Source organism: Vicia villosa, linkage group LG6 (genome assembly GCF_029867415.1).
Source record: "Vicia villosa cultivar HV-30 ecotype Madison, WI linkage group LG6, Vvil1.0, whole genome shotgun sequence".
NCBI classification, from domain to species: Eukaryota; Viridiplantae; Streptophyta; class Magnoliopsida; order Fabales; family Fabaceae; genus Vicia; species Vicia villosa.
This window is the reverse complement of record NC_081185.1, coordinates 30,845,843-30,859,318: the sequence shown is the minus strand read 5'-3', so window position 1 is coordinate 30,859,318 and position 13,476 is coordinate 30,845,843. Positions and strand designations below refer to the sequence as shown.

The window sequence follows — 13,476 nt, the reverse complement described above, 5'->3', positions numbered from 1 at the left end:
TTTTTATCAAAAAAAAATTAAAAAAAAAAAAAAAGAGTCAGATTATTTTTGCTTCATGAATTCTTCTATACTTTGCTACTAACAAATTGTCTGAGTTTTGTAGCTATGTATTGTTTTGATACATTGCCACCTGTATCTCCTGCATGTTGGTCGCCTGATTCAGGAGTCACCTTGGAAGAGGCGACTAAAATTTTCAAAGCATATAAGAGGGAGGTAAGAATCCTTATGAATGAATGTAAGGAAGCTAACTTTTATCCAGATAGGTTTATTTGGAGAAAGTTACAGTTGGAAGAAGAGTATGTGGAACCAGAAGAAAAATGCTTAACATCAGATGAAGAGGATGCAGTAAGAATAGAAGAATTTGAGGTAAAAAAGAAATATGGGGAAGAAGAAATAAGGAAACTTGAAGATGATCGAGTTTTGGATAAAACCACAAATTTAACAATTTGTGAAGATGTGGACATCCAACAAGAAAATTTTCAACAAAAGAGTATCCCCAAAAACTATTTTTACAACAAGGCAGATGAAAGACAGGAAATTGACAAAGTATTGGAAGACATTTATGCCTTGTTCAATAAAATTAAGCTGAAAAGGATTTGGCAGCAACATCATCGGTACTTTAAGTTCATGGGATTGCTACCAAACAAAAGAAAGAAAAAAGATGATGTGTTCTTTGTGTCATATATGCCACCCTAACAAGGGGAATGGATCGTCGAGCCATGCGACGTTAAACGAAGCGCTTCGTGGGAGGCAACCCACGGTTTTAATAATTAATTTCTCTGTTTGTTTATTTTATTTTCAGGAAATAAAAGAGGACGTCTCTGGTGAAAGCTTGGAAGTGATCATTAGAGTGCATTACCCTCTGTGAGTCACCTCTCTCAGGCTCGTTCTGAAACATTGAGGCCAATGTTTAGTTCAAGTTTGGGGGAGGCTCTTATCTTTGCATTTTATTTTTATGTTATTTTTATGTTATTAGGTATGATGTGAAACCATAAAGTGAATTCTGCCCAAATTTTAAATTTTTTGTTGAAGAAGTGTTGATCCTAAAGAGCGATCGGGAATAGTATATAGAGATGAAGCGAGGATTGTTTGAGGACATAAAGTTCGGAATAATGTGACAAGAAGAGGTTTGTTTAAACACCCTTGGTTCCCTAAAAGAAATACGAGTCTAACGTGTAGATTTGCACCATAGTACTTGTCTCCTGAGAAGTACTTCTCGAGTAGTTTATTGATACAGTCTGGCATAATTCAGATTCACTTGCATGGTGACTGGTTGAGAAAAAAAAAAGAGATATAAAGTTGGCACCAAATGATGAAAAGGCGGTAAAAGGCAATCGGCTCGCTAAGTTGGGTAACTCTCACCCGATTATTCAGCCCAAAGGAGATTGATCCCCAAACGTCGTCCAAAAGGACAATATATAACTGCAAAGTTTGAAAATTTCATCGGTAATAAAAAGTAGCCAATGCTGCTAGTTTGGTGCCACGAAAAGAAAATAAGAAGCCTTGATTCGTCTCATGCAGGTGATGAGTATTATAAGAGATGCAGTGCCTTAATATGATTGTCCGAATGAAAGAGGAGGGAAATCGGAAAGAGACTTAAGTGCAAAGCATAGTTGGAGAGGTATCCGAAATGGGAGCTTGAGGTTTAATGTGGTAAAAAAAACTCGTCGCGTCATGTGAATGTCGAACCAACTGTTTCTTGATCAATACAGACAGATATCTCACGTATGAACACCGTGTGCTATGAGGGTCATTAACTTTTGTAATTGTCGCTTGAGGTCAAGCAACGGTTTAAGTTTGGGGGAGTTTGATCAGTGGTTTTCACACATATATTTACCGTTGTTTTTAAGTATGTTTAAGTTATGTTATTGAGTGTTTTATTTCTTTATTCGTCATTTTATGCTTTGGTTGTGTATTTTACTATTTGCAGGCTCCAAGGAATAAATCGAGACAAATCAATGCGAAAAAGTACAAAAAGGGGAGTTTCGAAGGAAGTGAAAAATCAAGCTACATTAGGTCTGACACGACCACCTGTGTCACCTGAAACTGACAGTGTTAGGATGAAGCGTGGCCAAGAAAATGCAAAAGAGATGAAATTCACGGGGCTGACACGGCTCGTGTTAGCAAGTGTGAGATCTAGAAATTTTCAGCATGTTTCTCATCGTGATAAGCGTGTAGTATTTTGATCATAACTAGAGCTTCGTAACTCGGAATGACGCGGTTCCAGTGGCAAAATTTCGCTAACGAAAATGGCTACAACTTTCATGAAGAACGCAAATCCAAATTCTGAAGTTAAGGACCAACACGGCCCGTGTTACCTAACACGGCCACCCGTGTCAGCAGTGCTGAGTGTGATTTTGAAAAATTAATTTCAGGAGGCCAACACGGCCACCCGTGTTGCCTGACACGGCCAGTGTTGGCTAAAACGCTGATTTTGCTGATTTTTGTGATTTTTTATTAAGTGTTGACCCAAGGGGCATTTTGGGTACTTCCAACCAACCTAAGTGAGTCTGCACTATTTAGAAGAGTTTGAACGATGAATTAGAGGACTTTTTGGCAAGGAGAAGACAAGATTGAAGATTGGAGAAAACAAGGGTTTGGGAGAGAAGAAGGTCTTCATGAACGGAAGCGATTGAAGATCAACTTTCATCTCAATTCTTGTAATGTATCTATTTTATATTTTGTTTTCTTTGAACAATATGAGTAACTAAACCCTAATGCTAGGGGGTGTCCCTGATTTGATTCTGTAATGATTTTGAATTCCTGAGTTCATCAATAGATTTGTTTTCTTATTCAATTTAATTGTACAAGGTTTTTATGCTTTCTTTGTCGGACAAACAAGATTGATTTACGGTTAACGATCAGCTGGACAGCGGTTGTTAAGGTTTTTGTAAGATTAGACTATAGTAGATATCACCTAGAACTAGGGATACCCTATAGTTACCGGTTAACTCTTGATAACATAAAGGCTTGATTTCATCATAATTCTCTAAGGACTTAGGATTTAGGATGAATGTTCAAAGGTTTTCCCACTAAGGACTTAGGGGAAAATAATCTAAAGGGCGGTAATTAAAGGTTATGAACTTGTTGAAGAGATCTAAATCCAAGGTTATTACAGGAATAATCACACACTATACCCCTAGCATAATACTCATATTTGTCAAAAAGCCAATTTACTTTTCTGCTTATTTTAATTATTTTTATTCACAATTTGCAAACAAAACTCCAAATATAGTTTTTGTTAAATTGAACCATTATTTAAACTCGATATTAACGTGCAGTCCTTGAGATCGACATTCGGGGAATTTCCCTATTATCACTACAGAGGCAAAATAGTACACTTGCTATTTTACCGATCAAGTTTTTGGCGCCGTTGCCGGGGACTGCCAAAATATAGAGTTTTAATTTTAGTTCAATTGAAATTTTGTTGTTCGTTAGCTAAAATTTTGTTTTTGTTTTTATTTATTTGAATTTGTTTTTATCAAAAAAAAATTAAAAAAAAAAAAAAGAGTCAGATTATTTTTGCTTCATGAATTCTTCTATACTTTGCTACTAACAAATTGTCTGAGTTTTGTAGCTATGTATTGTTTTGATACATTGCCACCTGTATCTCCTGCATGTTGGTCGCCTGATTCAGGAGTCACCTTGGAAGAGGCGACTAAAATTTTCAAAGCATATAAGAGGGAGGTAAGAATCCTTATGAATGAATGTAAGGAAGCTAACTTTTATCCAGATAGGTTTATTTGGAGAAAGTTACAGTTGGAAGAAGAGTATGTGGAACCAGAAGAAAAATGCTTAACATCAGATGAAGAGGATGCAGTAAGAATAGAAGAATTTGAGGTAAAAAAGAAATATGGGGAAGAAGAAATAAGGAAACTTGAAGATGATCGAGTTTTGGATAAAACCACAAATTTAACAATTTGTGAAGATGTGGACATCCAACAAGAAAATTTTCAACAAAAGAGTATCCCCAAAAACTATTTTTACAACAAGGCAGATGAAAGACAGGAAATTGACAAAGTATTGGAAGACATTTATGCCTTGTTCAATAAAATTAAGCTGAAAAGGATTTGGCAGCAACATCATCGGTACTTTAAGTTCATGGGATTGCTACCAAACAAAAGAAAGAAAAAAGATGATGTGTTCTTTGTGTCATATATGCCACCCTAACAAGGGGAATGGATCGTCGAGCCATGCGACGTTAAACGAAGCGCTTCGTGGGAGGCAACCCACGGTTTTAATAATTAATTTCTCTGTTTGTTTATTTTATTTTCAGGAAATAAAAGAGGACGTCTCTGGTGAAAGCTTGGAAGTGATCATTAGAGTGCATTACCCTCTGTGAGTCACCTCTCTCAGGCTCGTTCTGAAACATTGAGGCCAATGTTTAGTTCAAGTTTGGGGGAGGCTCTTATCTTTGCATTTTATTTTTATGTTATTTTTATGTTATTAGGTATGATGTGAAACCATAAAGTGAATTCTGCCCAAATTTTAAATTTTTTGTTGAAGAAGTGTTGATCCTAAAGAGCGATCGGGAATAGTATATAGAGATGAAGCGAGGATTGTTTGAGGACATAAAGTTCGGAATAATGTGACAAGAAGAGGTTTGTTTAAACACCCTTGGTTCCCTAAAAGAAATACGAGTCTAACGTGTAGATTTGCACCATAGTACTTGTCTCCTGAGAAGTACTTCTCGAGTAGTTTATTGATACAGTCTGGCATAATTCAGATTCACTTGCATGGTGACTGGTTGAGAAAAAAAAAAGAGATATAAAGTTGAGCTTTTTCATTTCATTGTCCACATAAGTGGTTCTATAAATTGAGCCCTTGTGTAGAAGCAAAAACACTTTTGATGAAATTTGGTTTGTGAAACTCTGACCATAATTTCGCTATTTCTCACTCACTCAAAGTTTTCATTTGTAGCAGCTATCATTGAGATTGAAGACACACTACATGTGGACTGAGTAGAGGCGTTGATCATTGTTCATCGCTTGTGATCATTCATTTAGATCTACATCAAAGTTGTTAATCACCACAAGAGGTAATTGTTCTATCACTGATCATGCATCATTCATAAGGATCAACAAAAGAGAAAATTTTTGTTTTCCGTTTCGTCTTGTATCGTAATTCTCTTCAGTGGTATCAGAGCCACTTACAAAACTATGAATTATGTAGATGTTTATTTTCATTACTTTTTTGGTTTAATTCGATAAAAATACATGATAAATTAAATAATAAAGATAATTCATTTTTGGCATCATGTTAAGTACGATTTGGATGATTAGATGTTGACTATACTCCGTAATCCAACTTTTTATAGTGAACCAACGATACATCGATCATCCATAAGTTACATAAAAATTATGCTTTTTTGGGTTTAAACCCGTGACATTGTGGTTTAGACTATTTAGAAGTGAATGTGAGTTTTTAGAAGTGACACATAAGAATATCGATAATTTAGCACAAATGTGACTGAAATTTCAACGTGAAAACTAATATTTTTATTTAATATATTATAAATAAATTACAACTATAAAAAATATCTTGACATTCAAAACACTGTTGAATTTTTCTAGAAACATTATCAAAAATCATTTTAGTCCAAATTTACTAAGACCAAAAAATCAAAATACAATTTTTTTCTCTCTAATTTTTTTTATTTACATTATTATTAAATAAAATTTATACTTATTTATTCTAAAATTGTTTTACAAAATATTCAAAATTAGATCTAATTATTAAAAAGATGTTAATTAAGAAGAAAAAAGTTACATAAATATTTTTAGGGATTGAAATAAATTACAAATTTATTATAACAAATATTATTATTATATTAGTAAATTTTTTTTGACAGATTATATTAAGAAACTTATAAAATATATTAACGCATAAATAGGAAAGTTGCAATAAAATATTCCAAACGGATAAACACGGAAAGAAATTAAATTCAAATAAATAAACATTTGGAAATATTTTTGTATCTTTTCTTGTAACTTTTGGAAGTTTAAGATTTTAGAATCCTTATTATCAAATTTGTTCAGATTCTAATTTATTAGTGATGGAGTTTCTCTCATATAATGTTACTTTTTCACAACTTAGAAACCCTAAAACCATTTGTGTTACTGTTAGGGTTTGTGCTTTGTTCTCATGGATATTTGTCCGATTAAGAAGCAACTTCAATCCACTGTACCCTTGCCGTTGGTATTCATTCCTGAGGAACTCATAGCTGAAATCCTATCCTTTCTTTCTGTTAAAACTATATCGCGATTCAAATGCGTGAACAAGTTATGGAACACTCTCATCTCCGATCCAACCTTCGTTGATAAGCATCTTAAGAAGTCATCACAAAAACAACATCTCATTGAAGTATGGAGGGATACAAGAGATTTGATTGTCGTACCATTCCCCTTGTATGATCTACACGAAAATCCATCCATCACTATTCATAGAAACAATCTTCGTTGTTTGAATGACAGCGATTATTCCGTTGTTGGAACTTGCAACGGATTGATCTGCTTGTATAGTAAATCTCTCTACAAAGTATCATCTTTCGGGTATAAAGAATCATCGGTTGAGTATATGGAATACTCAATCCATTTGTGGAATCCTTCCACGAGAAAAAAACCCGAAAATTTTGCTTCCATTCGTCATATCCATGATATGAAGTCTTTTCATTTCGCATTTGGTTATGATGACTCAAAAAAAACTTACAAGGTTGTGGCTTATCATATTGAGGCTTGTGCGGAAAGTGAGGTTAAAGTTTTTAGTTCGGGTGATAATGTTTGGAGAAATATTCAAAGTTTTCCGGTGGTACCTCTTAGTTGGGAGGGGTATTCCAGTGAAACTTTTCCTAAGAATGGTGTGCATTTGAGTAACACTATTAATTGGTTGGCTATTAATGAGTATTTCTTTTCTTTTTATCGATGCACGAATATTACTCATGTTGAGCAAATTGTGATTATTTCACTTGATCTTTCGACTGAGACATACAAAGTGTTGCTTGTGCCTCAAGGTTTAGTTGAGGTGCCACAGATGCAGCCAGTTGTTAATGTTTTGATGGAATGTCTTTGTTTTTCTCACCAAGAGAAACATGAATTTGTTTTATGGCAGATGAAAGAGTATGGAATTCGGGAATCTTGGACTCGATTATTTAAGATTAGTTGTCAAATCCTTCCCATGGATTTTAAAGATGAATGTTTTCGAATGGCTTGCCTTTATAAAAAAGGTGATATGGTGGTATTTGTGAGTGATTGTTCCCATGATCCAGTGATATATAATTTGAGAGATAAGAAAGTAGAGGAAGTTATAGTTAATGGCGGCGGGTACTGGTTCTGTCATGTAAATGTTTATGTAGAAAGCTTGGTTGGGGTTTGTTGAGATTGAAAGTAAGTTTCTCACCTATGGTTATAACTTATTTAATTGGTGTTTACATATTATTTTTGTTTTGTGGTTTTTCACTTCTACTCTAATAGGTAACTTTTGATGAGCAGCATCTTGGTGAAATTGGAAACGGAGCTATGGTTGGAGAAGCAAGCACTGGATATCATAGGACGATGATGCATGGATGAGACAATCAGTTATATTTCCTTAATAGAATCTATACATTTGAATTACTAATTTATATATATCAGTTTATGCAAATGTTTTCATATTTCAGAAGTTTCTTTTTATATACAATTAAGTTATTGCCGAATGATTTAGCATTATATAGAATATGAAGATTCAGCTTGGCTTCTTTTCTATCTAATTAGGACTTAATGCTTGTGGCTTCTCTTCTTTGTTATATTTTCATAAGCTTTTTTCTTTAGCTAAGATTTTTCTAGAAAATTTATTAGCAGATTAATGTTTAGTCCAAACTCAAAATTTCCAAGGATGAAATGTTTTCACAAACTCCAAATTTTCAAGGATGAGATTGTTTCAAAAAAATTTTGTTAAGTGAAAAACTATAATTCAAGGATTCTAATTGGATACTACGGGATTGTAATCGGTTTTGTACTCGGTTACAAGTGTGAGAAAAAGTCAAATAAGCTGAAAGTCAAATAAGTTGAAAATAAGTGATTTTGTATATGGTGTAATCGGTTACGCATTTGTAGTAACTGATTAACACTGTTAGTATTTTTCTGTTTCGCAGCAGTTGTAAATTTTCAACTTTTTGTTATTTGGCTTGTTGTTTGTATCTCAATCCACTTGTAAACATATAAATAACTTGGAGGTATTGTTGTCAATGTTAATAAAAATATTCTCTCTCACTCTCCCTCTCACTCTCCACATTCAAACCCTTTATTTTCACCAACCAAGTGAATCCAAGTTCTAACATTTAGCATCTTGAGTCTGGTTCGATCCACCAAATACCTTGTGTGCAACGTAAATTTTGTCTCCAATAAAAGAATCCCTACAAACCTACCCGTTCTTGATTAGAAGAATTACGACAAATGGTGCAAAAAAATGAAAGTGTTGCTTGGCTACCAAAGAAGTTCTTGAAGTGATCAAGAACGGGATGAATCCTCTTGTCAAAGGTGCAACAGATGCCCAACGAGCAACGCATAAAGAAGAGAAGAAGAAATATTTCAAAGCTCTATTTTTGACTCATCAATGTGTGGATGGTGATAACTTTGAGAAAGTTGGAGATTGAGAATCGTCAAAGCAAGCGTGGGGAATCTTGAAAAAGGCATACGCAAAGTTTGACAAGGTGAGGGTGGTGAGGTTAAAAACTCAAAAACGTCAACTTGAATTAATTCAAATGGAGGAAAATGAGACAATCAACAATTACATGACGATAATTACTTGATTAGTGAACAAAATAAAAGCATGTGGAGAAACTATTACATAGCAGAATGTTGTCGCGAAAATCTTGCCTTTTTATGGCAAGATTTGATTACATTATATCAATTGAGGAATCAAAGGATCTTGCGACAATGAGCAAAGAGGAGCTACAAATCTCTCTTAAGGCTCATGAGCAAAGAATGCACCAACAATAGGCTGCAGGACAACGGCAGCATCAATTCCAAGAACGCTGCAGAAACATGTCATAACCGGTTACGTAAAAGTTATAATCAGTTACAGGCGGAAGAAAACATAGCGGTAACTGTGAGAGAAGTAGTTCAAAGCAGCGAGGAATGGTATTTAGACTTCGGTTGTTCAAAGCATATGATGGAGAGGAAGGATTGATTTTTGAAAATCCATTGTGCTACAAAGAACAAAGTGAAGTTCTCATATGACACCTGACGCACGCTCGCGAAATATGAACAACAGAGTCGCCACTAATATATTTATCCCATAGGGAAAGGAATATCAGAAAACCTAGAATAAAGAAAGGATAAGAAAAGGTCTTGCGACCAGAGATAAGGTACGGGAGTCGGTTACGCAAGGGGAAGGTACTAGCACCCCTCACGCCCATCGTACTCGATGGTATCCACCTATGTTTATTGCTATCTAAAGGGTGTATAAATCTAAAGCTTAATGCAAAGGGAATGCATGCAAAGGAAAGAAGAAGAAACACGGGGAAAATAAGGTTTATAAATAGTTGTGCTCGCTTAGGCCCTGCGACCTAATGCATACGTATCCTTTTCAGGAATCAGAGCGCCGTAGTTCGGCTCAAAAATTTTAGTTTGTTTTTGTGTTTTTTAGTTGAACAGTTACATTCGCACTCCGCTGCTCGACCTCTGGAGTCTTAAGCTGGGAATGGAGCGGAAATAACGTGTCTGATTAGGAGAAAGAATGCCCTGAAGGCAAGAGAGAAGAGAGAGATTTGTCGAGCGTTTCGGGTACACCCCTTAAACAAGGGAGACTCAAATTACTCTTGTTGGTGTTTTTTAGATTGGGAACTTTCACTCAGGTGGTTCCCTTAAACAAGGGATACGAGTGTGTCCATTCCCTTTTTATTAGTCTGACCTTTATTAATCATTTTTTAGGTGTTTACTTGGTATTTTTTAAGGGAAATTAAGTCAAGTATTTGTTAGGTGTTTTAAAGTTGAAAAGGAAAAGAAATGGGAAACTAGCCTAATAACTAGCCTAAGTGTCAAAATGAGAATTTCTAGATCCTAATGTTATCATGGTTTCTACCTAAAGTTAGGATTAAAGGAGACATGAAAATAAAGTCACATTAGAAGCAAAAAATTGAGAATGATATAATGGTGCAAAATTACACACAAGCATGAAGTAACAAGTCAAAAATATAGTACAAAAGTGAAATAAAATACTACTATTTTTATTGATTTTTATGGGGGAAATTGAATTACAAATCAAGTAAAAAGACTAAAAACAAATAGCCTAAAACTAGTATTTTTTTTTATGAACATTTTTTATATGACAAAATATGTATTAAAGTCTAAAAATGATAGGAGCAAAATAGTGATTTTGTTACCTAAAAAGAAGTTGGAAAAATTATAAGTAAGAACCTAAAATATTAATTGAAAACAAAAGGAAACAGGGGGTATGAAATGAATACAAGGGTGTGAAAATCAAGGGCGCAGGGCCCATTGAGTCTGGCCCAATAACATAGTTTTTGTTACAGATTTTTTATGAAGGAGATGCATGGGCCAGGGGTGTTGGAATAGCAATTTCATGGCCCAAGAGAGATTGGTTCATCAGAAATTATGTTGGTTTAATTAGATTTTAGTTAAGGTTTATTAATCCAATTAATCTGAATAAATGTTAGCTAAACTCAGTTAATTCCTAATTAATTCAATTAACTAAATAACTTAATTATTATTGAAAGGGAAAACTAGGGTTTTCTATTGCCACGTTCCATCTTCTCATGTTCAGACTCTCCCCTAACCTCTCTTCGCGAACGGCGCCTCCGGCGACCGACCTCTCTGTAAACTACCGTTCCGTCTCGAATCAACGAGTTCTAAACACGAACTCCCCCTAAAATCACGCCCTAAACCTGAATTTCCCATCAATTTAACAAGAGGAATGCGCAAATATTCAGATCGAAGAAGGGAAAGAGCGAACCCTAGGTTCTGGAATCGGAGATTAGAGAAGTAACATCTAAATATTCGCGCAATTAGGAGAAGAATTGGATCGACAACAATGTTTATAACAAGATATCACTCCAATTGGAAGATGAGGAAGATTGGACGTACCTGGGTTGAAGAAAGCGTGTGAGATGAAGATACCAGAGGTGAAGCTCCAGCTAGCTTGGCGAAATAAACGCGAGTTCTTCAGGTAATTTTCAGTTGCTTAAATCTTTGTTCTTCTTTCAATTTCTGCTTCTTCTATTTCTTCTTTTATCTTTTCCGTGTGTGGATCTTTCTGCGTTTGAGTTGTCGCGATTGTGAGATAAAAATTGGGAATTGATGATGGTGAAGGTGACGATTTGCCGGCGATGAAATGAGGCTTAGCTCAGCCTCTTTCAGAGCCTGGTGATGGCTCTGAAGACGCTTTGTGAGGAGCTTTGAGTGTGGGGAATGAGAGGAGAGAAAGAAAGATGAATGGATAAGAGAGTTGCAGAGAAGATAATGGAGAATTCAGACCCCTCCCTGTTGAATTGAGTGAAGTGTGGTTAGAGTGAATTTGCGTGTGTAAAATGGTGGCTAAAACCTGATAATCGTGGAGGTGATAAGAATATATAGAGGTTGAGAGAGTGAAATTCAATTGAGGGAGGAGATTCTGAGCCATTGGATTAGAGGGAGTAAGTCATGAGATTAAGGGTGAGGATTGAGTTAAGTGGAGAGGTTAGTTACATTATGTTATAGGTGGTTATAGTTACAGGGGTTTGTTGAAAAAGGTTTAAAAGTTAGTTAGAAGATGTAGAAGTTAGTTAAAATCTGTTTTTTCTGTTATGAGTGTTAGAAAAAGTTAGTTGTAGGTTTGTTAGGGAATTTTGTTTGGAATTAGTGTTGATGGTTAGTCTGGAATGAAGTGAACTGAGCTGGTCTTTTCTATTTCTTTGCAGGGCAGGCCTTGTAGTGACGTATTCGAAATGATTCAGCCAACAATAGTGGAACAAGAAATGTGACACCTTTATAAATTTTTTAACAACAGGTGCTTTCTTTTTCTTCTTTGAGTTGCAACGTATTCGCATCGGATTTGGCTGCACTGACTCTATAAATAACTCACTGCATTGTACCTTTGTAATGTGTATTTGATCTTGACATAGTTAACTCTTTAGTGCATTCCATGCCATGGCCTATAGAGCTGCAAGCTTTTAAGTGATTTCCGTGAATGTAGTAGACCGTATTTTCTTGTATATGCATTGCTTGAATCTGTTTTTCTCCAGAATAATGTGAGTATGTATGTGTATTGTGATTTTGATATTGGTGGTGGGATGTGAAGAAAGAGTTTAGTATATGTGTTTTCTGTTTTTGAACTGATGCAGGGCGTTAGATATGTTTGTGATGGTATGGATGTAGGTAGTTTGAGGGTGAGTATGGTTTAATTTAGGGACTGATTGAGATGCTGTATTTTTTAGTCTGTTGGTGAATTGCTGAAGCATGGGCTGATTTTATTTTATTTGGTTTTATGCAGGTGAGCAGGTAGCAGCAAGTCTCTGTAGGAGCTGACTTTTTGTGATGCAGGGTTACATATTGTCTTGGTTGAATGGCTTGAAGCTTTGAAGCAAACACACCATTGATGGAAGCTTAAGATTAGAACAGTAGGCTAAGAGCAAATTTTGTGTAGTTTGTCTTGATGTAATATGCTTGATTTTGTCATGAGATGGATATGTAATGAAAATGTTCCTTGGATGTATTGAATTGTGATTCATAGATGGTCCTTGTGAAGATTTGGAAATGTAATGATTCTTGGATCTTTATAATGGAATTTGACTTTTTGCAATGAACAAAGACTTTGATGATGAACTTTGAATGATGTATAACCTTGAGTCTTATTCTTTGTATGCTAAGAAAATCATAAGAATACATCATTAACCTTATTATGCTCCAGCAATTTTGATCCAATTTTAATCAACAGGAGACTTATGAAAATCTCTTGAATAAATACTCCCCTTACCAAAGTAGAATATCCCTTGAGATTAAACTCTGCCCATAATCTTCACAAGCCTAACCATGAATGAGGAACCCTTAATTTTTGGTTATGCACACTTAATATACCTTCGAAACAAAATTCTAATCCACACGAACAAGAACCTTAATCCAACGCATATGAAATGTATCTCATCATGAATCAAAGGAGACTCTCATCCTTGAATTTGAGCGCCTCAGGATGACGGAGGGACTACACCCTAGTGCGAACGAACTCAGTCATAAACTTACCTTCACCCTTGATGAGTTTGGATGAAGGACAACCCCTTTGTAGCCCAAGTGAGGACGAGAGCCTCAAAGCACCAACGAAACTCTGACCTTTAAAGATCCTTGATCCCATCCTTTTTGTTTTACTTAATGAATGAATGTGAAATCATGCAAATGACCTAATAAAGGTATGCTAATGAGATGCGAAGCTTAAGCCAGATGGATGTAAAATTAAGTGGGCAAATTTTGGGGTGCAACAACACCACTCTAGCGGCCGATGGGATCGGTG

At 35.3% G+C, this 13,476-nt stretch overlaps 1 protein-coding gene and 1 long non-coding RNA gene across 2 annotated transcripts; both read left to right on the top strand.

Annotated features, from left to right (window-relative positions):
• Nucleotides 1–6,144: 6,144 nt before the first annotated feature.
• LOC131613484 (F-box/kelch-repeat protein At3g23880-like) lies at nucleotides 6,145–7,565 on the top strand. Its single transcript, XM_058885150.1, has 2 exons — nucleotides 6,145–7,365; nucleotides 7,470–7,565. The coding sequence occupies exons 1-2, from the start codon at nucleotides 6,145–6,147 to the stop codon at nucleotides 7,563–7,565; spliced, it is 1,317 nt and encodes a 438-aa protein (XP_058741133.1).
• A 3,121-nt stretch (nucleotides 7,566–10,686) lies between these two features.
• LOC131609077 (uncharacterized) lies at nucleotides 10,687–13,260 on the top strand. Its single transcript, XR_009285927.1, has 3 exons — nucleotides 10,687–11,163; nucleotides 11,894–11,982; nucleotides 12,466–13,260. It is a non-coding gene; the product is annotated as an uncharacterized LOC131609077 (long non-coding RNA).
• Nucleotides 13,261–13,476: the final 216 nt, after the last annotated feature.

What these genes read in the sequence shown, in the direction of transcription:
- LOC131613484 (XM_058885150.1), top strand. Translation starts at nt 6,145, where the DNA reads ATGGATATTTGTCCGATTAAGAAGCAACTTCAATCCACTGTACCCTTG. An exon ending in ATGTAGAAAGCTTGGTTGGG is followed by an intron (nt 7,366 to 7,469) that starts GTTTGTTGAGAT and finishes CTACTCTAATAG; the next exon opens with GTAACTTTTGATGAGCAGCA.